The 26,748-nt window shown below is 41.7% G+C and overlaps 1 protein-coding gene across 8 annotated transcripts in view; it reads left to right on the forward strand.

Moving 5' to 3' along the window:
- Positions 1-26,748, forward strand: part of SCAPER (S-phase cyclin A associated protein in the ER) — a 227,172-nt gene that overhangs the window by 13,266 nt on the left and 187,158 nt on the right. For all 8 annotated transcript variants that reach the window (XM_081021507.1, XM_081021500.1, XM_081021502.1 and 5 more), the window contains one exon: positions 4,102-4,296. In XM_081021507.1, coding sequence (XP_080877633.1) covers positions 4,102-4,296 — 195 coding nt within the window. The remainder of the gene's footprint in view (positions 1-4,101; positions 4,297-26,748) is intronic.

The raw sequence follows: 26,748 nt of genomic DNA on the forward strand, positions 1-26,748 counted from the left end.
AGCTGAGGTATGAAGAAGCTTTATGAATGTGCATGCAGTCTCTTCACATGAGCCATAAGACAAACCAGGGCGGGGTTTAAATAATTTTTGTTGTTATTATTATTCCATTTTACCAGAAAGCTGCAGGTAACAGGTATGGAACAAGAAAGTATATTAAGCAACATGGCATTGTGGTTAGAGTGTCGGACTAGGACCTGGAAGACCAGGGTTCAAATTCCCACTTGGCCTTACTAGGTGACCCTAGGCTAGTCACTGCCTCTCAGTCTAACCCACCTCACAGAGATTAAAGGAGGAGGGAGAGAACCATATATGGCACCTCGAGATAAATGAAGTAAATAAATAATAAATTCATGTGACCTGAGGTATTGAAGACCATTTAATCATGTGACCTCCCTTCACTGTCTGAAGCAATATGCAGGATTGTTGTCTCATCTGTCATTTGTGAGAAATAGTCCTTTCTGTGAAATAATGATCACTGAGTGCCTAGTGTTCTCTTGATTCTACCATGCTTTGTGAAATTACGGGTGTTCTCCTTGGGTGGGGAAAAGAGGCATGTGTCAACGATCATCTTGAAACCCAACCCCTTAATTTTCTAAAAATAGTTTTTAGCACCTGCCCTTCTAAGTGTTCTCTGTGTTCCTTACCTCCCTTTTATTCTTCCCTTAATCCTATGTGGTGGGTTCTTGCCAGCTGAGCAACTGTTCAAGGCTTACAGAGACAAGTGTGTGCTGCACATGTTAACAGGCCCCTGGGATGCCAACCAGGAAGCAGGCCTCAGGCTCAATGCTGCCTCCAGTAACAGCTCTTCTCTCATCATCATCTAAGATCGCTGGGGTTTGGAGGCAATACCTCCTTGTTGACTTGTGTGTCTCCTTGAGGCTAGTTTTTCAGCAGTTCCTAAGTGATAGACTTGGGCAATGAGAAGCTTTGCATCACAGAAGGTGGAAACAGCAGCCCAGATAAGTCATGACTCATACTGTGGGATTTAAAATAAACTTTTCCTTAACCTCCCAGCCCCCAATTCTTCATTTAATCTTAGTCTGCAGTCCCACTTACTAGCAGGAAGAAGCCTGCTTGATATGAACACATGAAAGAAACCGAAGATATTGTCTGCAAGTTTGCAAGTCATTGATAACTTCCTGGAGCTCTGTGTGAGTTGGAACATGTCTCCTGTCTGTGCGTCTCAGTTGCCACATGTGTTGGTCAGATCCCTTGTATGTGTCATCTATGGTGAGTGTAATGTAGCTAACCAAGTGGAGCAGTTATGCGTGGTCACGACCCCATTTTTCATTTTAAAGAAAAAGGTGGTATTGATGGTTAAAATGATAAAAACAAAGGGTAGTATTTGTCTAACTCCTACTCAGAGCAGACACATTGAAATTAATGAACCTAAATTGTTTGTCTCCAACTTTTATTTTAGGGCAGGCACTTTATCTGATAACTACTAAATGAAGTTTTAATTTTCTTTTCCATATTGTAAAAATATCAAGAACATACACATTGCATTTATTTTGCTGACAATCTGTAGCCTGAACGTTAAGGGTTTATTTTGCAGGTCTGGTTTCCCACAGATTTCTTTTAAAAAAGAAAAAGAAAGAAAGAGAAAATCCCTAAGTATAGCCACATCTCATTTCAATTCTTTTTTTTTTTTGTACCAGATATGCTAAAATATTGCTGAAGAGCTAACAAGAAATAGATTTTAGATGCTCAGCAAATAGAAAATTCTTCTGGTCAGAGCAAGTGGAGGGTGAAACTAACATCCAGACGTGATGAATGTCTGTCTCACTCTCTGGGGGAGACAGAAAATTACACTGATATTTCAAACCGCCTGGAGATTAAAAAGGGCAACACTAACACAAATACCCAACTGTTCCACTTCAATAATGAGGCTTTATGAAACACAAAATGGAGAAGCATAGATGTAAAATGATAGTCAGATATCACTAATGGAAACTTAATACTTTCTCTCTTGGGGCTGTTCGGTCACTTTGACACCAGAGCTGACTGGCAAAGGCAAGATTAATTTCCATAGGTTTTATATTAAAAGCAACAACTCTTATACAGTTCATTTAAAGGTATTTCACAGAGCAGTCCTAATGCATTCATGCCCAAAAGCAAGTCCCACTGTGCTCAATAGGATTACTCCCTTAGTAGGTGTGTTTAGGGTTGCAGCCCAGACACTATACATCAGTGGTTTTCAACCTTTTAGAGTCCACCGCTCCCTTGACCAACCGCTTTATTCCTGTGACTCCCCTGTGGGTTCCAGCTCATCCTGGGGTTTTGTTACAGGATGTGCGTAAGTGGGGGTTCCCCCACTCTGCCCCAACCCATTCTGCCCTTGCCAGCTCCCCTGAATGTTCCTTGGAGGAGGAGAAGAGTTTGGATTTGATATCCCGCTTTATCACTACCCGAAGGAGTCTCAAAGCAGCTAACATTCTCCTTTCCCTTCCTCCCCCACAACAAACAGTGGGGCTGAGAGACTTCAGAGAAGTGTAACTAGCCCAAGGTCACCCAGCAGCTGCATGTGGAGGAGTGGAGACGCGAACCCGGTTCCCCAGATTACGAGACTACTGCTCTTAACCACTACACCACACTGGCTCTTGGAGAGAAAGAGAGATGATACAGGAAGATATGGGCTGAAAGTGAATGAAAGGACAGCCCCCCAGGGCTTCTTTGAACATTCCTCAAGTCTCCCCAGGGTGCCCTGGTGCGCTGGTTGATCACCAATGCTGTACACCTACTCTGCAGGACAGGGATGAGAAACCTGTGGTTCCTCAGTTCCCATGGGCCACAGCTTGCACAGCCAGTGGCCAGGGATGGTGAAAGTTCTTGTCTAGCAGCACCTGGAGAAAGAGAGCTTCTCCATCCCTATTTTAGGAGCAGCTTTGGTGGCCAGCAAACATGGAAGAAGGAATGTTAGCCAAAGAATGGAGGAGAGTGTGTCCTGTGCTGCCCTGATTCCTAGGCTGTGCTTGTAGACACTACAGCAAAATGCTCTTGTATGTGCACAGAGGGCTTTTTTGTGGGAATGGATGGGAAGCTCCTTGCACATGTATAGGAGAGGGCACATAATACGACAAGAGAACTGAACATGCCTCGTAGGTATATATTGAATTCTCTAGCTAGAGACATTAAAGAGTATTACTGTAATTCTATTGAATATAAGTGCTTTGTAGATTCTACCTGTGAATGTTAATTTAACATTTGCCATTATCACAATGTCTATGAGAAGAACTAAAAAGTTCCTTCACTGTGCTTGAAATGCTCCCTCTTTCTGTCCCATGAATGTGGCTCAGTGGATAACTTCCTGCTTTCATCAAACTGTACTTTGCTGCTTTGCTCAAATCAGCAAACTATGATCTGAGTGAGCCCTCCAAACTAGGATTGTAAACCACAATTTACTCCTATTGTTGTTGTTTTTTAATTGCTTTTATTGAAGATTTTCTTGGGTTATAAAAGTACAAACATCACCTCTGCTTTCAGATCACAGAGTTCTTTTTACAGATCATTTATATTTGATATGAGACTTTGATGCTGTATACAGTATAAGGGGGGGAAGAGAGGTAGGGGGAGAGAAGGGGGTAATTTGCTCCTAGTTGATCAAGCCAAAATGTTATGCGATCAAGGGAGTGCATGAGCAGAGGGCTTCCTCCCCATCCTTCAAACCCTTGAGCCCCCCCCCCATGTTGTTGGATTCCAGGCCCTCCCACCACAGACTTATGGCCAGTGGTCGGGGTGATGGGAGCTGGAATCCAGCAGGAAGCTTATCTGTGGAGTCTTGGAAACATTATATTCAGTGCTTTTTTTCTGGGGGGATGCAGGGGGACGCATACGCCTAAACATTTTGTGAATCTTTGTACTTTTGTCCATTTACTATATTTATTGTTCCCATTCTGAACTATAAAATGGTGATTTTCTTGAGTCAAAATGAGAGTACCCCTAAACATTTTTAAAAGAAAAAAAGCACTGATTATATTTGAATACTTTCAGTGCTTTGTTTTAAAAGTGTTTGGGCTGAAGCAAAATGCATGTCCTGTGAATCGCCAACTGTTGGCCACACTTGCTGGATTTTGCATTTCAAGTTGTGCCCCTTCTTTGCAGAGTACCACATCAGAATGCAAAATAACATCAGCAGCTGGAGAAAAAAACTTTGATAAAAGCCCAACTAAAACAAGACAGCCTCGGAAAGTGGATCTGCGAGCACGATACTGGGCCTTCCTTTTTGACAACTTAAGACGTGCAGTTGATGAAATCTATGTCACCTGTGAATCAGATCAGAGTGTAGTAGAATGCAAGGTAAGCTCTTCTGGTAGTGCAGTACATGCATGGATGATGCTTGGTTGTTACTTATAATCCTCAAAGTAGTGCAGGACTCTTGAATCTTGTTGCTCTGTTCTTTATGAGTAGGCAGATATACTGTGGTCTAAGCTTTCATAGACTAGAGCCCATTTCATCATCTGCCACTCCAGACTTTAGGTTCTGAACGCTTATGTGCTAGAGAACATTCATTTCCATTGCGGTTGGGATCTGTGGTGAAACCACTGCCCCATCCAGGGCCTTGCTGGTGAGCTGTGGCCAGAGTTGAGGGTGTGATTGGAGTGGCTTTTTCTATTTTTGTCTTCCTCCCCCCCCCCCCAATAATGTATTTCCCCTTGACGGCATTGAGAGGAAAATTAAATCATTGACTCCAGGGCCTGTTTGTGGTGGGGATGATCCTGTAGATCCATAACCTCCCTGGACCCACTGCATTCAGGGGAGCACCAGTGGGTCAGTGGCAGCAGCACTGATTTCCACAGCCACATTGGGGAAGGCCTGTGGCTGCAGACCTTCTCAGTACACTGAGAGGGAGCCTAATCAGCTGCAATGTATTTTCATATGGTTCTGTTGGTGGGTGCTTTCATGGTCTCCGGCTGTCTTTTGCAGTAAGTTTTCAGTGGAGTGGATGATAGTGGTTGAAAGGGAGGTGTTGGAGCAATTGGGTGGATGGTGTGTTTGTGTGTAAGGTGGACTTGTTAGTGGGGGCGGGGTCAGAGTGACGTATCGTAAATCGGTCTGCTTGGGCAAGAAGGGAGGATGAGACAGAAGGGATCCTTGACTCTGAAAAACTTATCAAAATGTTCGTGTTTTTGCTTTTCAGAAAAGTTTATTGTTTTATTTGTTATTACAGGTTTTTGGTTTGATTGTTTATCTATAGTATAAGTTATTTTTGTAAATTGCTCTAAAACTGAAATGAAATAACAAATCTGCAGGTTCCACACGAACCTTTAACCACCCTTCCTGAGAGCTTAGGATAGTTTCCTTATTCTTTAAGTTGCCTTTGGATTCCAGTTTGCTCTTTGTATTGACTGTAACAGGCTAACTTAACTAACCCTTTGAGCAATTGTCATTTTTAAAATTGGCTGTTTAAAACTCTCTAATCTTGTTTGTTTGCAGAAGATTAATCATAATTTAATTTTATATATACCCTATATGGTCAAAACTGCTTTAAAAACAAGAATATTATGGCAGTGTAAACCACTGAAATCCAATAAAACCAGAAGCTCTCAGAATAGAGGAAGCTCTAAAATAAGAAATCTTAAAGTGCTCTAATTAAAGAATAACTCTGAAATAAATTATTCATTAAACAACATTTAATATTTATATGATTCCCCCATTGCAGTGAGATTAACACACAGTAGACTGTATATGAATATATTGTAGTTGATTTACCTGCAAGTCCCCCAATATTTCAGTAATCAATCCTGTAGGTGGCACTATTGAGATTCAGCCTGAATTCACATTCTTTCGTTTCCTGTTTAATATCTTAATTACACATTGTTCCCTTTCTCCAGAGATAGCTATCGCTCCTCTCATTCACTTGCTGGTGGTAATTATGGAAGATTGATGGCTCAGTATAAACAGTGTCTGGGTGGGTCGTAGTCATAAGTTGGCTTCCCCCATATAATTTTAGATGGAAAACAGACACATCACCCAGTGTATTTTTCGCCAGCTCAACTGAAAGGAAGCTGGCTTCCTTCTTTATAACATCAAATTTACTCCTTGGAGTTTTATAATAAGTAAAACAATTTGAATATATACATACATACACACACACCCCAAGAAATACATGGCGAGCAAAAGAGAGAAGTTTAACATTATGGTTTTTTTTATATATATAAGATATTTATTAAGGTTTTCAAAATATTACAATATAGAAAAAAAAAAGAAAAATGCAAAAAGAAAAATAGTTAAAAACACTTCATTCTTTCCATTACTTATCCTTCATTTGCTTATTTCCCGGACCTCCTCACGCCTCCCTTTTTTGTATTCCAGTTCAATTTGTTAGTTCAGCAAATCCCTCCCCTCTTTGTATATCCTAGTTGTTAATTGTAAAGTATTATAATTTTAAATTTTTACCTATTAATAATCCATTTTTTCATATTCCCTTATAACATTTCAGCTAAAGACCACTTAGTTTCAATCCAACATCATTCTAACACTCATTAATTTTGCAATATTTCTGTAAATAATCTTTAAACTTTTCCCAATCTTCTTCCATCGACTCTTCTCCCTGGTCTCGGATTCTGCCAGTCATTTCCGCCAATTCCATATAGTCCATCACCTTCATCTGCCATTCTTCCAAGGTGGGTAGATCTTGTGTCTTCCAATACTTTGCAATGAGTATTCTTGCTGCTGTTGTGGCATACATAAAAAAAGTTCTATCCTTCTTTGGCACCAATTGGCCGACTATGCCCAGGAGAAAGGCCTCTGGTTTCTTCAAAAAGGTATATTTAAATACCTTTTTCAGTTCATTATAGATCATCTCCCAGAAAGCCTCAATCCTTGGGCACGTCCACCAAAGGTGAAAGAATGTACCTTCGTTTTCTTTACATTTCCAACATTTATTATCGGGCAAATGATAAATTTTTGCAAGCTTGACTGGTGTCATGTACCACCTATATATCATTTTCATAATATTCTCTCTTAGGGCATTACATGCCGTAAATTTCATACCTGTGGTCCACAACTGTTCCCAGTCAGCAAACATAATATTATGTCCAACATCTTGTGCCCACTTAATCATAGCAGATTTCACCCTTTCATCCTGAGTATTCCATTTCAACAGCAGGTTATACATCTTTGACAAAATCTTAGTTTTGGGTTCTAACAGTTCTGTTTCTAGTTTTGATTTTTCCACCTGGAAGCCAATTTTCTTATCCAAATTGTATGCCTCCATTATCTGATAGTAATGAAGCCAGTCTCGCACTTTATCTTTTAATTTCTCAAAGCTCTGCAATTTCAATTTGTCTCCTTCTTGTTCCAAGATTTCCCAATATTTCGGCCATGAAGTTTAACATTATGAAACTGTTGAAGGTATCCAAATTACTTTCCTATGAACTTTGAGTGAAAATATTCACCACATTCTGGAAACCATTATTATTGCTAGTCCATGACATGTAAAGAGAACTTTCATCTGGTCATGAATATTTAGTTTTCTGTTGAAATGAAAGATGACCAAATTGACTCTAGGGTTAGTGTACAAATAGAGCTGGAAGAAAGCAAATTCTGAAACCAAACAGTGGCTTGAGGTTTCCAAGCTGTCTGTTGGTTTAACACAATTTAACTCCCCCCACCACACACAAAAAACGAAACACTGAACTAAACTGAACTGTCCTGCTGCTCAGGAAATTTCCCCAAAGACCCTCCCCCCACTTTAAAGAGACCTGATACTCCCTGCAGTGTAATCAGATTATGATTTTCTAAACTTTTGTGGCTGAAAGAACAGTAGTTTATTTGTATGACATCTCCATAGATCCAAAACTGCATTCAGAATTCTGGTCATACCATTCATGCTAAGTTGGGAAGGAAATATTATATATCCAAAACCGCATTAAAACTAAAACAAAAAAACCCCAAACATCCATTTTACAGAAGAGTTAAGATTTTTAAGTGATACCAGTGTAATTATCCAATGAATAATTTGTATACAAACCCTAAGCATTAGAAAACTGTATAGAATTCCTGCCTTTCAAAAAAAAAAAAAAGACCTTTTTTTTTTCAAAAAAAAAAAAAAAAAAAAAGGAAGGTCTATTTTATTGTGCCACTGGAGCTTTAGTTCAGTCTTATGCATTGGTGACAATCCATGGCCACTTCAGTTATGGCATTTATGTTTTAGAAAGTACAAATGGGACCTACAAATGGGGGGGGGGGGAAGAGAGGTGTTTGTGTATGTCTGAGGATGCTAACTTCCCTCCTGTTTCTTAGCTGACCTTGTTTAATGTATATATGTATTTATTCTTTTCCTTAAAATATTGTAAGTCACTTTGGGTTGCTGTGGTAAAAAAGGTGTGAAAATAATAATTTTGCCTCTAGTTCTGTTGGCACGGGGCCATTGACGTCAATATTAGCAGGAGTGATTATCTCTATTTGCTTTATTGTGTGGGGTGTGTACCCTGTAAAATGCTTATAGCTATGTGTTAGTTGGGGTGGGTGTGGGTGGTGCTGTGGTGGCGTTCTTGGGCTTGCCAATCAGAAGATCACAGTTTGAATCCGCATGACTCAGTGAGCTCCCGTTACTCCGTCCCAGCTTCTGGCAACTTAGCAGTTTGAAAGCGTACCAGTGCAAGTAGATGAATAGGTAGTGCTGTGGCGGGAAGGTAAATGGCGTTTCCGTGTGCTCTGGTTTCTGTGACAGTGTCCCATTGTGCCAAAAGCGATTTAGTCCTGCTGGCCACATGACCCGGAAAAGCTGTCTGTGGACAAATGCTGGCTTCCTCAGCCTGAAGCGAGTTGAGAGCCGCACCCCATAGTCACCTTTGACTGAACCATCCAGGGGTCCTTTACCTTTTAGTTGGGGTGGGGAATATTCCACTGCAAAAGAAAGCGAAAATAATGATGGTTACGGTGACACCGCACTGTGATGTTGGCTTCTTCTGGGTGGAAGTAATTCTGCTTCCCCTGTCTTTAGCACCAACCTTCTCTCATTTATATCATGCAGTGATCTCAGTTTTTGATGTGACTTTGACTGAGGCTACAGTGGCAGGCTTGAGCTTTCGTATCTGCAAGTTCCATCTTTTTCTGATATCTGCAAGTAAGTAGGACTGAGTGGTGGTTGGTTTCCAACATCGTAGTGTATCACCAGCTAAACATTGTGATATACTGGTATATCACGATGTCTGAAATAAGGATGGAGCTATGTACAGTGGGCCTGGAGACTGGGTGTGCGGGTGGCTGAAGAAGCAGCCACAGAGAGGCAGGCAGGCAAGCGAGGGGCAACTGAGGCAAGCTCTTGCGTTTGGAGGGCGAACTCCTTCCACTCCTCCCTAGACAAAGAGAGGGAGAAGGAAGAAGCAGGAGCCTCGATTCCTGGCTGGGGTGAGGATGGATCGTGGAGGAGTGAGACACTGAAGGGGAACCCCCCCCCCCATCCAGAGCCTGGCAGGTGGTTCTTTAGGTGCCAGGAGGGGCAGGGCAGCTGGCTGAGATGAGCCACAGGGAAGCAGCTGGAGGGGAAAGGCAGAGCCGCAAGGAAGCAATCAGAGAGGAAAGGCAGGGAAAGAAGCAGCCAGCCAATCTCACTTTGGGGAAGGCAAAACGGTGTTTGGAAGGCAGCAGCCAGCAATCACCAATACACAGGGACAGGACTTCTCAAATTGCTCGCAATTATACCACCTCCTGGAGTTTTGAAGGCTGTTTACAATGTATTGCCAGATCAAATATACTGAAACAGTTATCGCAATGTGGGCTGCTTCAAACCGGTTTTGAATTATGTATTGGTACATCGCACATATTTCCTCCTCATACATTATTCCGTTGTTTGGGGCTTTATTTAAGGTTTGAAGGAACAGAACAGAAATAGTGTGTGATGTGCACCCAATTCTCCAGATATTTGCTCATTAGTAAGTTCCACTCAGTTTTGCTTACTCCCAAGTAAGCATGCGTAGGGGATTTGTGCTCATTTCAGCATTGGCCATGGCTGATGGAAGAGGGAATGGAGCCATCTCAATCTCACCTGCTCTCCATCAAGGGGTCCAGAATTTGGTGTTTCCAAAGGTCTGAATTGCACGTGCTTTGGGAGAAGTAGACACTTTGTTCTCTTTTGTTTCCCTCCCCCTTCGTTTTGAAAAGTCTTAACTGTTTTTGTTCCAAAAGGGCGTCAGGAAGGAGGGCTGATGTGTCAAATATTTGGAGGCAACAAACATATAGAGATAGAAAAGAAGAAAGGAAAAATGTGTGGACTGCTTCACATATTACTTTTTAAACAGGTATATATGCAAAACATGTTTGTGTACCTGTGAAAACATCACATGGGCATGTGGCAATCCATATTTATAGACACCAGTGTTAACAGTTTGGGGAACCAGACCTATCTGCTGCTCTCTGAATCATATACAGTGGTACCTCGAGTTAAGTACTTAATTCATTCTGGAGGTCCGTTCTTAACCTGAAACTGTTCTTAACCTGAAACACCACTTTAGCTAATGGGGCCTCCAGCTGCTGCCAGAACACAATTTCTGTTCTCATCCTGAAGCAAAGTTCTTAACCCAAGGTACTATTTCTGGGTTAGAGGAGTCTGTAACCTGAAGCGTATGTAACCTGAAGCATATGTAACCCGAGGTACCACTGTACCCACAGCAGCCATGTTCACATTTCAAAGTAAACCAGGATTCATAATCCAACAACAAACCATGTTTTAAGGCATACTAAAAATCCTGACTCATTAGGAGAGGAGCAAACTAGGATCCTGGGTTCAGATGTCACAGGCATGCCAAGCTCAATGGTGGCTTACTGGGTTTGTTTCTCCTCCTCATTCCACAGGAGGAGTGAAGCAGGAGCAATCAAGCTGGGTGCCCCAACAGCCTTGGATTGTTGTTTTGTGTAAATGCATCCAATACATGGGCGTAGCCAAGGGGGGCAGGGAGGGGCAGCTGTCTCCCCCCAAATCAATAAAAATACATAGCAACTGAGGTTCTGCCACCCCAACAAAAATCTTGACTATGCTTATGATCCAATGTGAAGTGCACATGTGCTGTCATATAAGTGTGTGAAAGGGGCCCAATTTCCCCTTGCAAATAGTACTTGCAATAATATTTTTCCCTTTGCAAATAGTATGTCAGCATTTAGCTTTTCATCCCTGTAAGGAAAGCTGGAGAGCCAAGCGCATAAGTTTACTTGAAGTCCGTTTGAGGCTTCTCAGTATACTATAAATTGTTACTGAATGAAAATAATGATACAAAATCTCTTTAAACTGTTTTTAATTTTTCTACTGCAACTGAAGGATTTTATCATTTTTCTTAAAGTAATATCAGAAAGGACAATTGTATGTTCATCTGTGGAATATCTGGTCAAGTTTGTTTGCATTTTTGGAATTTGAAACAATATTTATTCAAACAAAACAAGTAATATTTATTATATTCCTAAAGCAATTTGTTGCCTTCCTAAAAGAAAACCCCCTGCATTCATTTTAAATGAAGAAAGAGCAATCATTACATTTCAGTCTTTACATAATAGGAATTGGAATGTCTGTGTGCAGTGCAATGAGGGAGTGGGCCAGATTATTGATTTACAGTGTTGTTGAGGATAATGTTTATTGTATTTGAATGAAACGGGGCTCTGGTGACTGTTTGCGGTTGAAACTGCAGACGGAAGGGTTGTGGTGGAGATGCAAACAGGCTTGTGAGAAAACCAGCTGTTGGTAATCTCGCCAAGCTTTGGAGTTTGCCTTAAGGACAGTTGTATTTTACAGCTCAAACCTATGCACATTTACTTGGAAGTAAGTGTTGTGTTCAGTGGGACTTGCTTTCTTGTGTTTAGGGTTGTAATCATAGTAGCTCTTCTTAAGCTGCAATATGCACATGCCATTTTTTCGTGGTTTGGAATACAGGAACAAATAGTTAAAGCAGGCTGTCTCCAGCAGTTGTGTGTTTTGGCGACTAATGAAATGAAGTCTGCAAATTTTCCAGGGAAAAGCAAATATATATGGTGGAGATATGTCATTGAAATCCATGGAATTTCCAAGTATGTTCAAAGTTGCATTCTGGATTTATCAAAATAGAAAAATTCCTTCCTGTAGCACCTTAAAGACCAACTAAGTTAGTTCTTGGTATAAGCTTTCGTGTGCAAGCACACTTCTTCAGATACAGTGTGCTTGCACACGAAAGCTTATACCAAGAACTAACTTAGTTGGTCTTTAAGGTGCTACAGGAAGGAATTTTTCTATTTCGACTATGGCAGACCAACACGGCTACCCATCTGTAACTGGATTTATCAAGGTTTTGAGGAGTTTGATCCATTTTCATTTAAAGGAGCTTTATTTCTGTGCAGTGATTATCCTAACCGGATAATTCTAATTACAGGTAGGTAGCCGTTTTGGTCTGCCGTAGTCAAAACAAAATAAAGAAATTCCTTCCAGTAGCACCTTAGAGACCAACTAAGTTAGTTATTGGTATGAGCTTTCGTGTGCATGCACACTTCTTCAGAAGCACTGAAACAGAAGTCACCAGACCCTTATATATAGCGAGAGGGTGGGGATCAACCATTCCCACCACCCTTCTGAATAATACCCCTCTCCACCCTCTCACCATATATAAGGGTCTGGTGACTTCTGTTTCAGTGCATCTGAAGAAGTGTGCAAGCGCACGAAAGCTCATAGCAATCACAAACTTAGTTGGACTCTAAGGTACTACTGGAAGGAATTTCTTTATTAGGATAATTCTAAGTGTCTGATTATAGATATTAATGAAGGATGTGGGTTGAAATAGTGCCTTCTTTACCTCAAGAGGAGCGGCCATATTTTGGTGAGAGAGCACTTTGCTTGCCTTCAGACGGTTCCAAATCCAATCTTCATAGCTAGATGATGGGAAAGGATGAGTCTTACTCCAAGACTCTGGAACACTGCTGCCAGAGTAGACCACAGGTGAGCAACCTGTGGCCTTAAGGCTTCATGTGACCCTTGACCCAAATGTCATGAGAGTGGCAAGGATGGGGAAGCCGGTATTATCCCTCCTTGGTCCGCAGCCCCCAACAGATTACACCCAAGGAATTGTAGCCCCTGACAGGAAAAGGGGCTCCACTCTGGAAAGGACAAGACTAAGACAGATGGGCTACTAATCTGATATGTAAGGCAGTGTTGTATGAACTGGCAGCAGTTCTAAATCTAAGCCGTTAAGGATGTAATTCTGCTAGAGTTGCACATGTACAGGGCTGGCAATGATCACAAGAAGAGCCCTTCTGGATTAGGCCAAAGTCCCATCTAGTCCAGCTTCCTCTTCTCACTGTGGCCAACCAGATGCATAAGGGGAGCCTGCATGCAGGACTCAATTGCAGCAGCATTCTCCCCACATGTGAATTCAGAGGCTCCTTGCTTCCAGCAGGGGCGGTAGAACATAGGCTTCATGTTCTATGCACTTTTCTCAACCTTTTCTCAACAAGATACAGCTCCATAGTCTCTTTTCTGAATACTGTAACCAGTACAGTGGTACCTCGGGTTACATACGCTTCAGGTTACAGACTCCGCTAACCCAGAAATAGTACCTCGGGTTAAGAACTTTGCTTCAGGATGAGAACAGAAATCGTGCTCCAGTGGCACAGCAGCAGCAGGAGGCCCCATTAGCTAAAGTGGTGCTTCAGGTTAAGAACAGTTTCAGGTTAAGAACAGACTTCCGGAACGAATTAAGTACTTAACCCGAGGTACTACTGTATTCCAAGTGTGTCTTTACCATGGATATAGTGTCATTATGGTATTGTCAGTGTGGGGCTCAGTCCCTTTCCTAATTATTCCTAGCATGGCATTCACCTTTTTCACAGCTACTGCACTCTTAAGTCAACATTTCAGTCACCTGTGTTTCAGATTCCATTTAGCATCTGTTCTATTTTTTTAAATTGCCTCAATGTGCAGCAGTGTACATTTGCTAACATTGAATTGCATTTGCTTTTACTGACTGCTAACCAATTTTGAAGAGAGTATTTTGGAGTGTCTTCAATCCCTTTTTGTTTTAACCACCTTGAACAATTTGGTAGCATAATCAAATTTGGCTAGCACACTGTTCACCTCTAACTCTAGATTATTAATGGACAAATTTAAAAGCACAAGTCCTAATACTAATCTGTGGAAGAAATCCACTTTCTATCAGTGGGGAAACTGCCTCTTTATTCCTTCTCTCTGCATCCTGTTTTTTAGCTAGTTACTGATGCATATGAGGACCTCTCCTCTTATTTCATGACTTCTAAACTTATTCAGGAGCCTTTGGTGAGTTATTCCTAGACACCAGCATTGCTTTTTCAGTACTAGCCCACACAGAACTGAATGAATGAATATTTCAGCATAGAGACAAGAATCAAATTACTAAGTTCTCAGGGGATCTGGGCTTTCTCTCTCTATCCAACCTCCATAGACTTAAACAGGAATTGTTGTGTACAGAGTTGCAGCCTTGTTACAGTCTTGTTTCTTCTCCTGCATTTGTTGAGGTGTCCGAGGCAGATGAGTGGGATAGGGAGACAAAATACATGAGATTTGTTCAGGGCTTCTCCCAAGTTACTTTACATTGGTGGCATTCCACATCAATGCTCTTTTTAGTTGACATTTTTGGTTTTTTCCCCTTAAATGTGGCTTAAGTCTCTAGCAGTTTTACAGAGCAATCATATGTATTTTATAAACTACGCAGAAGCCATACAAGAGAAACTAGCAAATGGAGGTATTCTACTCAAGTGGATAGTGGGTCAGGCTGTGGTCTAAACCACTGAGCCTCTTGGGCTTGCTGATCAAAAGGTCGGCAGTTCGAATCCCCACAACGGGGTGAGCTCCCGTTGCTCTGTCCCAGCTCTTGCCAACCTAGCAGTTTGAAAGCATGCCAGTGCAAGTAGATTAATAGGTACTGCTGCGGTGGGAAGGTAAACGGCGTCTCTGTGCGCTCTGGTTTCCGTCACAATGTTCCATTGTGCCAGAAGCAGTTTAGTCCTGCTGGCCACATGACCCAGAAAAGCTGTCTGCGGACAAATGCCAGCTCCCTCGGCCTGAAGCGAGATGAGCGCCACAACCCCATAATCGCCTTTGACTGGACTTAACTGTCCAGGGGTCCTTTACCGTTTCCGTTACCTTTACCTTTTAATCTGTAGAACTGTTTTGAAAATACTGTATGAAACTTTGAAGCTTAAGAATCAGACTCACAGAATCATAGAATTGTAAGGGATCTACAGAGTAATCTAGTCCAACCCCCTGCAATACAGAAAGCTCAACTAAAGCATCTGTGATAGATGGCCATCCAATCTCTGCTTAAAAACTCCCAAGGAAGGAGAGTCCACCACCTTCCGAGGGAGTCCCTTCTACTGTTAAACAGCTCTTTCGCCCAGAAAGCTCTTCCTGATGTTTAGTCAGAATCTCCTTTCTTATGACTTCAACAGGACCTTCCCTCTGGAGCAGGACAAAGCCAGATTGCTCCATCTTCCATGTGACAGCGCATTAGATATTGAAGATGGCTAACATATCATAGACTTGTAGAGTTGGAATGGACCCCAAGGGACATCTAGTCCAACCCCTTACAATGCAGGAATCCTAGCTAAAGCATCCAGAACAGGTGGCCATCCAGCCTCTATTCAAAAACCTCCCAGGAAGGAGAGTCCACCACCTCCCAAGGAAGACCATTCCATTGTTGAACAGCTCATACTGTCAGAAAGTTCTTCCTGCTGCTTAGTCTGAATCTACTTTCTTGTAACTTGAAGCCAAGTTCGAGTTCTATCCCCCAGAGCAAGAGAAAACCATCTTGCTCCATCTTCCATTGAGTTACAGCACTTGAGATATTTGAAGATGGCTATCATATCTGGGTATGGCTAAACATACCCAGCTCCATCAACCAATCCTCAGAAGGCTTGGTTTTCCGATCCTTGATCATATTGGTCACCATTCTCTGCACACGTTCCAGCTTGTCAACATCTGTCTAATCTGTGGTGCCCAGAATTGGACACGGTATTCCAGGTGTGGTCTGACCAAGGCAGAATGTTGTTGTTGTTGTTTAGTCGTTTAGTCGTGTCCGACTCTTCGTGACCCCATGGACCAGAGCACGCCAGGCACTCCTGTCTTCCACTGCCTCCCGCAGTTTGGTCAGACTCACGTTTGTAGCTTCGAGAACACCGTCCAACCATCTCGTCCTCTGTCGTCCCCTTCTCCTTGTGCCATCAATCTTTCCCAACATCAGGGTCTTTTCCAGGGAGTCTTGTCTTCTCTTGAGGTGGCCAAAGTATTGGAGCCTCAGCTTCACGATCTGTCCTTCCAGTGAGCACTCAGGGCTGATTTCCTGAAGAATGGATACGTTTGATCTTCTTGCAGTCCATGGGACTCTCAAGAGTCTCCTCCAGCACCATAATTCAAAAGCATCAATTCTTCGGCGATCAGCCTTCTTTATGGTCCAGCTCTCACTTCCATACATCACTACTGGGAAAACCATGGCTTTAACTATACGGACCTTTGTTGGCAAGGTGATGTCTCTGCTTTTTAAGATACTGTCTAAGTTTGCCATCGCCTTTCTCCCAAGGAGCAGGTGTCTTTTAATTTCATGACTGCTGTCACCATCTGCAGTAATCATGGAGCCCAAGAAAGTAAAATCTCTCACTACCTCCATTTCTTCCCCTTCTATTTGCCAGGAGGTGATGGGACCAGTGGCCATGATCTTCGTTTTTTTGATGTTGAGCTTCAGACCATATTTTGCGCTCTCCTCTTTCACCCTCATTAAAAGGTTCTTTAATTCCTCCTCACTTTCTGCCATCAAGGTTGTGTCATCTGCATATCTGAGGTTGTTGATATTTCTTCCGTCGATCTTAATTCCAGCTTGGGATTCATCCAGCCCAGCCTTTCACATGATGAATTCTGCATATAAGTTAAATAAGCAGGGAGACAATATACAGCCTTGTCGTACTCCTTTCCCAATTTTGAACCAATCAGTTGTTCCATATCCAGTTCTAACTGTAGCTTCTTGTCCCACATAGAGATTTCTCAGGAGACAGATGAGGTGATCTGGCACTCCCATTTCTTTAAGAACTTGCCATAGTTTGCTGTGGTCGACACAGTCAAAGGCTTTTGCATCGTCAATGAAGCAGAAGTAGATGTCTTTCTGGAACTCTCTAGCTTTCTCCATAATCCAGCGCATGTTTGCAATTTGGTCTCTGGTTCCTCTGCCCCTTCAAAATCCAGCTTGCACTTCTGGGAGTTCTCGGTCCACATACTGCTTAAGCCTGCCTTGCAGAATTTTAAGCATAACCTTGCTAGCGTGCGAAATGAGTGCAATTGTGCGGTAGTTGGAGCATACTTTGGCACTGCCCTTCTTTGGGATTGGGATGTAGACTGATCTTCTCCAATCCTCTGGCCACTGCTGAGTTTTCCAAACTTGCTGGCATATTGAGTGTAGCACCTTCACAGCATCATCGTTTAAAATTTTAAATAGTTCAGCTGGAATATCATCACTTCCACTAGCCTTGTTATTAGCAGTGCTTTCTAAGGCCCATTTGACTTCACTCTCCAGGATGTCTGGCTCAAGGTCAGCAACCACACTACCTGGGGTGTACGAGCCATCCATATCTTTCTGGTATAATTCCTCTGTGTATTCTTGCCACCTCTTATTGATGTCTTCTGCTTCTGTTAGGTCCTTACCACTTTTGTCCTTTATTATGGTAATCTTTGTACGAAATGTTCCTTTCATATCTCCAATTTTCTTGAACAGATCTCTGGTTTTTCCCATTCTATTGTTTTCCTCTATTTCTTTGCATTGCTCGTTTAAGAAGGCCTTCTTGTCTCTCCTTGCTATTCTTTGGAAATCTGCATTCAATTTCCTGTATCTTTCACTATCTCCCTCGCACTTTGCTTGCCTTCTCTCCCCCGCTATTTGTAAGGCCTCGTTGGACAGCCACTTTGCTTTCTTGCATTTCCTTTTCGTTGGAATGGTTTTAATTGCTGCCTCCTGTATAATGTTACGAGCCTCCATCCATAGTTCTTCAGGCACTCTGTCCACCAAATCTAAATCCTTAAACCTGTTCCTCACTTCCACTGTGTATTCATAAGGGATTTGACTTAGATTGTATCTTACCGGCCCAGTGGTTTTTCCTACTTTCTTCAGTTTAAGCTTGAATTTTGCTATCAGAAGGTGATGATCTGAGCCACAGTCAGCTCCAGGTCTTGTTTTTGCTGACTGTATAGAGCTTCTCCATCTTTGGCTGCAGAGAATATAATCAATCTGATTTCGATGCTGCCCATCTGGTGATGTCCATGTGTAGAGTCGTCTCTTGTGTTGTTGGAAAAGAGTGTTTGTGATGACCAGCTTGTTCTCTTGGCAGAACTATTCGCCTTTGCCCTGCTTCATTTTGAACTCCAAGGCCAAACTTGCCAGTTGTTCCTTTTATCTCTTGACTCCCTACTTTAGCATTCCAATCCCCTATAATGAGAAGAACATCCTTCTTTGGTGTCATTTCTATAAGGTGTTGTAAGTCTTCATAGAATTGGTCAATTTCAGTTTCTTCAGCACCAGTGGTTGGTACATAAACTTGGATTACTGTGATGTTAAAAGGTCTGCCTTGGATTCGTATCGAGATCATTGTATCATTTTTGAGATTGCATCCCAGTACAGCTTTCGCCACTCTTTTGTTGACTATGAGGGCCACTCCATTTCTTTTACGGGATTCTTGCCCACAGTAGTAGATACGATGGTCATCCGAACTGAATTCGCCCATTCCCATCCATTTTAGTTCACTGATGCCCAGGATGTCAATATTTATTCTTGCCATTTCATATTTGACCACATCCAACTTACCAAGGTTCATGGTTCTTACATTCCAGGTTCCTATGCAATATTTTTCTTTACAGCATTGGACTTTCCTTTCACTTCCTTTTTTTTTTTTAAATGATATTTATTCCAAGTTTTTTTTTTTATAGAGATTTATTGGGTTTTACAATAGAAATAAACATAATAAACAGTGTAACATATATCTTAACATAATTTCACATTTTCTTTGGACTTCCTCACATCTCCCGCTCCCACTTTCATCGTTATAGCATTTTGTCAGCAATTTATTATCTTATTTGCATTCTTATATCCCTTCTATACTTCACAATCTTCTACTTCTCAAAAAGAGTTATATTTTCTCAATCTCACTTATTTTCTTAAAGTCATCTGAGTTTAGTGGTGCTCAGTTATATTGATCTAGCATCCTGTTTAGCATTCACTCAAATTGCAATGTTTTTGTAAATAGTTCTTAAATTTCTTCCAATCCTCCTCAGTCCTCTCTTCTCCCAGGTCTCGAATTCTGCCGGTCATCTCGGCCAGTTCCATGTAGTCTATCAGTTGCATCTGCCATTCTTCCAGTGTGGGTAGATCTTGAGCTTTCCAATGCTTTGCGAGTAGTATCCTTGCTGCTGTTGTTGCATACATAAAAAATGTCTGGTCCTTCCTTACCACCCCTTGGCCGACAATACCCAAAAGAAAGGCCTCTGGTTTCTTAGTGAAGGTATATTTAAATACCTTTTTCAGTTCATTATAAATCATTTCCCAGAACGCCTTCACTTTAGGGCAAGTCCACCAGAGGTGGAAGAATGTTCCTTCACACTCTTTACATTTCCAACACTTATTGTCAGTCAGGTGGTAAATTTTTGCAAGTTTGACTGGGGTCATATACCATCTATATATCATTTTCATTACATTTTCTTTCAAAGCGTTACATGCAGTAAATTTCAATCCAGTACTCCACAACCTTTCCCAGTCCTCAAACATAATGTTATGCCCAATGTCCTGCGCCCACCTTATCATAGCCGATTTAACCATTTCGTCTTGTGTGTTCCATTTTAACAGCAAGTTATACATCCTTGAAAGTACCTTACTCTTAGGTTCTAACAATTCTGTTTCTATTTTCGATTTCTCCACCTGGAACCCTAATTTCTTGTCATTTTTAAAAACTTCTTTAATCTGAGCGTAATGTAACCAGTCTCGCACTTTATCCTTCATTTTCTCCAAACTCTGCAGTTTCCAATTGTCTCCATCTTTTTCTAGAATTTCCCAATATTTTGGCCATTTGGCCTCCATATTGGGTCTTTTTCGGGCCTTAGCTTCCAAAGGTGAAAGCCACCTTGGGGTTTTATTTTCCAGCATATTCCAAGTTTAAAATTACAAAAAGAGAGGAAAAAAAGCAATACAAAATACAAAGAAAAATTTAACCATAACAAAGCAAAAAGTAACAAGAAAAAAGTGAACAATAAAATAGAGTAAAAAAGAAAACAAAACAAAAGATATAAAAATGCATTGAGTTAAAATAGAACAAAAACAGATTAAACCTTTACATAACCCTTTTCCTTTACTTATTTCCATGACCTCCTCTCACCTCCCAATTTTGTATTCTAGTTCAGATCGTATTTCCAGCAAATCCTTCTAACCTTGTTTTCATTTACGTATTTTAATTTAAAATAATATAGTTAAACATCCTCTGTTTCATCAATTTCATCAACTCATTTTTGCTTAATCCTTTATATCATATCTACCAAAACGACCTGATTTTCTTTTTCCAACAACTTTCTAACAGTCTTTTATATTACAATATTTTTGAAGATATATTTTAAATTTTTTCCAATCTTCTTCCATCGACCCTTCTCCCTGGTCTCAAATTCTGCCAGTCATCTCAGCCAGTTCCATGTAGTCCATCACTTTCATCTGCCATTCTTCTCGCGTGGGTAATTCTTGTGTCTTCCAGTACTTTCCAATGAGTATTCTTGCTGCTGTTGTAGCATACATAAAAAAAGTTCTGTCCTCCCTTCGCACCAATTGGCCGACCATGCCCAGAAGAAAGGCCTCTGGTTTCTTCAGGAAGGTATATTTAAATACCTTTTTCAATTCGTTATATATCATTTCCCAGAAAGCCTTAATCCTTGGGCATGTCCACCAAAGGTGAAAAAATGTGCCCTCAGTCTCTTTACATTTCCAACATTTACTATCTGGCAAATGGTAGATTTTTGCTAGCTTGACTGGTGTTAAGTACCACCTGTAGATCATTTTCATTATATTTTCTCTTAAGGCATTACAAGCCGTAAACTTCATACCTGTGGTCCATAACTGTTCCCAGTCAGCAAACATAATGTTATGTCCAAAGTCTTGTGCCCATTTAATCATAACAGATTTAACCGTTTCATCTTGTGTATTCCATTTCAACAGCAAGTTATACATTCTTGATAGATTCTTAGTTTTAGGATCTAACAATTCTGTTTCCAATTTTGATTTTTCATCCTGGAAACCAATTTTCTTATCTAAATTATAAGCCTCCCTTATTTGGTAATAATGAAGCCAGTCTCGTACTTTAGTTTTTAATTTGTCAAAGCTTTGCAGCTTTAATCTATCTCCATCTTGTTCTAAAATTTCACAGAATTTTTTTGCCAATTTGTCTCCATATTGATTTTTTTCAGAGCCTTAGCCTCCATTGGTGACAGCCACCTTGGTGTTTTACTTTCCAACAGATCCTTATATCTCACCCAGACATTAAACAATGCTTTCCTGACAATATGGTTCTTAAAGGCCTTATGTGCTTTGACCTTGTCATACCATAAATATGCATGCCATCCAAAGACATTATTAAAACCTTCTAGATCCAAAATGTCCGTGTTTTCAAGAAGCAGCCAATCTTTCAGCCAGCAAAATGCGGCTGATTCATAATAAAGTTTAAGATCTGGCAGGGCAAATCCACCTCTTTCTTTAACATCAGTTAAAATCTTAAATTTTATTCTGGGCTTCTTGCCCTGCCAGACAAATCTCGAAATATCTCTCTGCCATTTCTTGAAACAGTCCATCTTGTCCAAAATTTGCAATGTTTGAAACAAAAACAACATCCTAGGCAATACATTCATCTTTATCACAGCAATTCGGCCCAACAATGATAACTTCAATTTTGACCATATTTCCAAATCCTTTTTCACTTCCATCCAGCATTTTTCATAATTATCTTTAAATAAATTCACATTTTTAGCAGTCATATGAACCCCTAGATACTTCACTTTCTTGACCAATATTAATCCTGTCTCCTTCTGAAACCTCTCTTTCTCAATCTCTGTAAGATTTTTCTCTAACACCTTAGTTTTCACCTTATTCAACTTAAATCCTGCTACTTGACCAAATTCTTGAATTAATTGCAATACTCTTTTGGTACTGGATTCTGGCTCCTGTAATGTCAAAACCAAATCATCAGCAAAAGCTTTCAATTTATACTGTTTAGCTCCGAGTTGTATCCCTTTAACCAATTGGTCTTTCCTGATCATGTTAAGCAAAACCTCCAGGACCGATATAAAAAGCAATGGGGAGATTGGGCAACCCTGTCTTGTTCCTTTCTCAATCTTAAACTCTTCTGTAACTACGTTGTTTACAATCAACTTAGCTTTTTGTTCTGAGTAAATTGCACCTATACCGTTTTCAAAACCTTGGCCTACCCCCATTCCCTGTAAATTTTTCTTCATAAAACTCCAAGAAATATTATCAAAGGCTTTCTCCGCATCCACAAATATTAGAACTGCTTTAGTGTTAATATTGACTTGTAATTTTTCTAAAATGTTGATTATATTCCTCGTATTATCTGACAAATGCCTCCCCGGGAGAAAGCCCGCTTGGTCCTTATGAATTTCTTCCACCAATACCTTTTTTAATCTTTTAGCCATAATTTCCGCAAAAATTTTGTAATCCACATTAAGTAAAGATATGGGACGGTAGTTCTTAAGCTGTGTCTTTTCCGCTTCTGTTTTCGGTATAAGTGTAATATAAGCTTCTTTCCACGACTCGGGTGCCTTCCCCCCCCCCCCTAGTATTTCGTTGCAAACTTCTTTCAAAGGCTGTATTAACCATTCTTTCAGGACTTTCCTTTCACTTCCAGGCATATCCACAACTGAGCGTCCTTTCAGCTTTGGCCCAGCCGCTTCATCAGCTCTGGATCTACTTGTACTTGTCCTCCGCTCTTCCTCAGTAGCATGTTTGACGCCTTCCGACCTGAGGGGATCATCTTCCAGCGTCATAACTTTTATATGCCTGTTGTCTTTGTCCATGGAGTTTTCTTGGCAGGGATACTGGAGTGGCTTGCCAGTTCCTGCTCCAGGTGGATCACGTTTGGTCAAAACTCTCCACTATGACCTGTCCATCTTGGGTGGCCCTGCACGGCATAGCTCATAGCTTCTCTGAGTTATTCAAGCCCCTTCGCCACGGCAAGGCAGTGATCCATGAAGGGGAAGGCAGAATAGAGTGGTACTATATTTTCCCTTGATCTGGACGCTATACAGTGGTACGTCTGGTTGCGAATGGGATCCATTCCGGAGGCCCGTTTGCAACATGAAAAGCCCGTAACCTGAAGCGCCATATCTGCGCAGGGGTGCGGCGCGATTTGGTCTTGTGCGCATGCGCGATTTAGCACTTATGCGTGAGCGGCGAAACCCGGAAGTAACCCTTTCCGGTACTTCCGGGTTGCCGCGGGATGCAACCTGAAAAAACATCATGAAACAAACATAACATGAGGTATGACTGTAGTTCTGTTGATGCAGCCTAGAATAGCATTAGCTTTCCCCCCCCTGCTGCATCACACTGTTGATGCATATTAAGCTTGTGGTCCACTGAGACCCCTAGATCCTTTTCACATGGATTGCTAATAGGCAGGTGTCCCCCTTCTTATATTTGTGTATTTGTTATTTCTGCTTAAGTGTAGAACTAGGGTTGCCATATTTTGAAGAGCAAAAAAGAGGAGACATTTGGTGACTTCCACTTTTAACCATGGATCAGTATGATGACTCTGTCCATGAAAAGAAGGATGTGTCCGGGAAAAAGAGGGCATATGGCAACCTTATAATGTGGAGTTTTTTTAATGTGGAGTTTTAGGAGATAGTACAAGAATACTTGGCTAGTCTAGATGTATTCAAGTCTCCAGGGCCAGATGAACTGCATCCAAGAGTATTAAAAGAACTGGCAGATGTGATCTCAGAACCACTGGCAGTCATCTTTGAGAATTCCTGGAGAACAGGCGAAGTCCCGGCAGACTGGAGGAGGGCAAATGTTGTCCCTATTTTCAAAAAGGGGAAAAGGGAGGACCCAAATAATTACCGCCCAGTCAGTCTGACATCAATACCAGGGAAGATTCTGGAGCAGATCATTAAGCAAACAGTCTGTGAGCACCTAGAAAGGAATGCTGTGATCACCAATAGTCAGCATGGATTTCTGAAAAATAAGTCATGTCAGACTAACCTGATCTCATTTTTTGACAGAATTACAAGCCTGGTAGATGAAGGGAATGCAGTGGATGTAGCCTACCTTGATTTCAGCAAGGCATTTGACAAGGTGCCCCATGATATTCTTGTAAAGAAGCTGGTAAAATGCGGTCTTGACTATGCTACCACTCAGTGGATTTGGAACTGGCTGACTGACCGAACCCAAAGGGTGCTCATCAATGGTTCCTCTTCATCCTGGAGAGGAGTGACTAGTGGGGTGCCACAGGGTTCTGTCTTGGGCCCGGTCTTATTCAACATCTTTATCAACGACTTGGATGATGGACTCAAGGGCATCCTGATCAAATTTGCAGATGACACCAAACTGGGAGGGGTGGCTAACACCCCAGAGGACAGGATCACACTTCAAAACGACCTTGACAGATTAGAGAACTGGGCCAAAAGAAACAAGATGAATTTTAACAGGGAGAAATGTAAAGTATTGCACTTGGGCAAAAAAAATGAGAGGCACAAATACAAGATGGGTGACACCTGGCTTGAGAGCAGTACATGTGAAAAGGATCTAGGAGTCTTGGTTGACCACAAACTTGACATGAGCCAACAGTGTGACGCGGCAGCTAAAAAAGCCAATGCAATTCTGGGCTGCATCAATAGCATCTAAATCAAGGGAAGTAATCAATAGCATCTAGATCAAAGGAAGTAATAGTGCCACTGTATTCTGCTCTGGTCAGACCTCACCTGGAGTACTGTGTCCAGTTCTGGGCACCACAATTCAAGAAGGACACTGACAAACTGGAAGGCGTCCAGAGGAGGGCAACCACAATGGTCAAAGGCCTGGAAACGATGCCTTATGAGGAACGGCTAAGGGAGCTGGGCATATTTAGCCTGGAGAAGAGGAGGTTAAGGGGTGATATGATAGCCATGTTCAAATATATAAAAGGATGTCACATAGAGGAGGGAGAAAGGTTGTTTTCTGCTGCTCCAGAGAAGCGGACACGGAGCAATGGATCCAAACTACAAGAAAGAAGATTCCACCTAAACATTAGGAAGAACTTCCTGACAGTAAGAGCTGTTTGACAGTGGAATTTGCTGCCAAGGAGTGTGGTGGAGTCTCCTTCTTTGGAGGTCTTTAAGCAGAGGCTTGACAACCATATGTCAGGAGTGCTCTGATGATGTTTCCTGCTTGGCAGGGGGTTGGACTCGATGGCCCTTGTGGTCTCTTCCAACTCTATGATTCTATGATTCATGCAGCAGAACTTTCCTTACCCTGGTCTGGTCGCCCAACCCTCTGTAGCAGATTTTGAGCATACATTGGGGAGGACTGCAGGAGAGGAGGTGGAAGTTCCATTGCACAAGTTGGATTCAACCTTCTGGCTGTATTTGCATGTACCACTAAAACATGGTTTAATGTTGCAAGAACATGTCTGTGTAGGCCTTGGGCTTGTGTGCTTCCCTCTCTCATCTGGCATGGCCACAAGGAAAGGTCCTAAACTTTTTCTTCCTTTGTAAACTAACCGCAGCTTACAGGCATACTCATCTGGTCAAACTGTGGTTTATGAAGCTGGCTTGTTTTCTTAGCTAAGATTAAGCACACTTTAGGTTGAGCGTTACACTACGCTGTGATTAATCAGCGATGGTTAATCAAAAGTGAAAGTAGAAGCTTCCAAGTTTCCCTGTGTTCCTGTCGGATGAGGAGAAGGGAAAGGGGATCTCAAAAGCCCAAAGTTCACCCAGGCTTGTCCTTGTAACATGAAACCATGGTTTAGCTGTTTACTTGGGAGTGAGCCCCATTGAGCTCTGTGGGGCTGACTTCTGAGCATACATGCATGGAGTTGTACTGTTAATAGCCAGCTTCATAAATACAACCCCATCTCAGCTCCTATAAATCAAGTTTTCTTCCCCTAAAAATTGCTGTAGGGATGCACTTGCCCTTGAAAAATAATGGGATTCTTAAATGATCATGACTATAGCACAGAAACAGACTTTCCTTTTTTGTCAGCACCTTTTCAAGTGGTACATATTTCCACTGCTTCAGCACTGTAGGGTATATCTGCTGCACTCATGACTGTGGGTGAACTGGAGAGCTGTATTGATGGCCAAGACCCCAGGGCCCTGTGCGCAAGGATTGTGTGTCAGTAGGACAAAAGGGATGGCGCCAACCATCCTGCTGTGTGCGCCAGTAACTAGAATTAATTACAAACCAATCGAATCCGTTGCAGCCAATTGGTAAACTAATTGGTAATTTTAGCTGTACATCTATATGTAGTTATCTGGGTGCCTGCCTGTAACAACGCTTTCAGAGCCACTTTTGTTCGGCTGCCTCCTGATGGACAAAATGGCCTTCATAGCTTTAGGGAGAAAGATGTGCATCAGTGGGTATGGGGCCGCTCCAGCTGCTTGTCTTGTTTGTATTCCCTTGTTCGTAAAACAGGATTCAGATTACAGCTGCATGGTGCTTGCTCTGATAATTTTGGATAACAGCAGAGCTACGCATTTCTTGAAATAGGCTCCTTTAAGCCATTAACTGTAATTTCTGCATGGCAGGCATCTCTTGAAACAAA

Source organism: Podarcis pityusensis (assembly GCF_964106645.2).
Source record: "Podarcis pityusensis genome assembly, chromosome: 9".
Lineage (NCBI taxonomy): Eukaryota > Metazoa > Chordata > Lepidosauria > Squamata > Lacertidae > Podarcis > Podarcis pityusensis.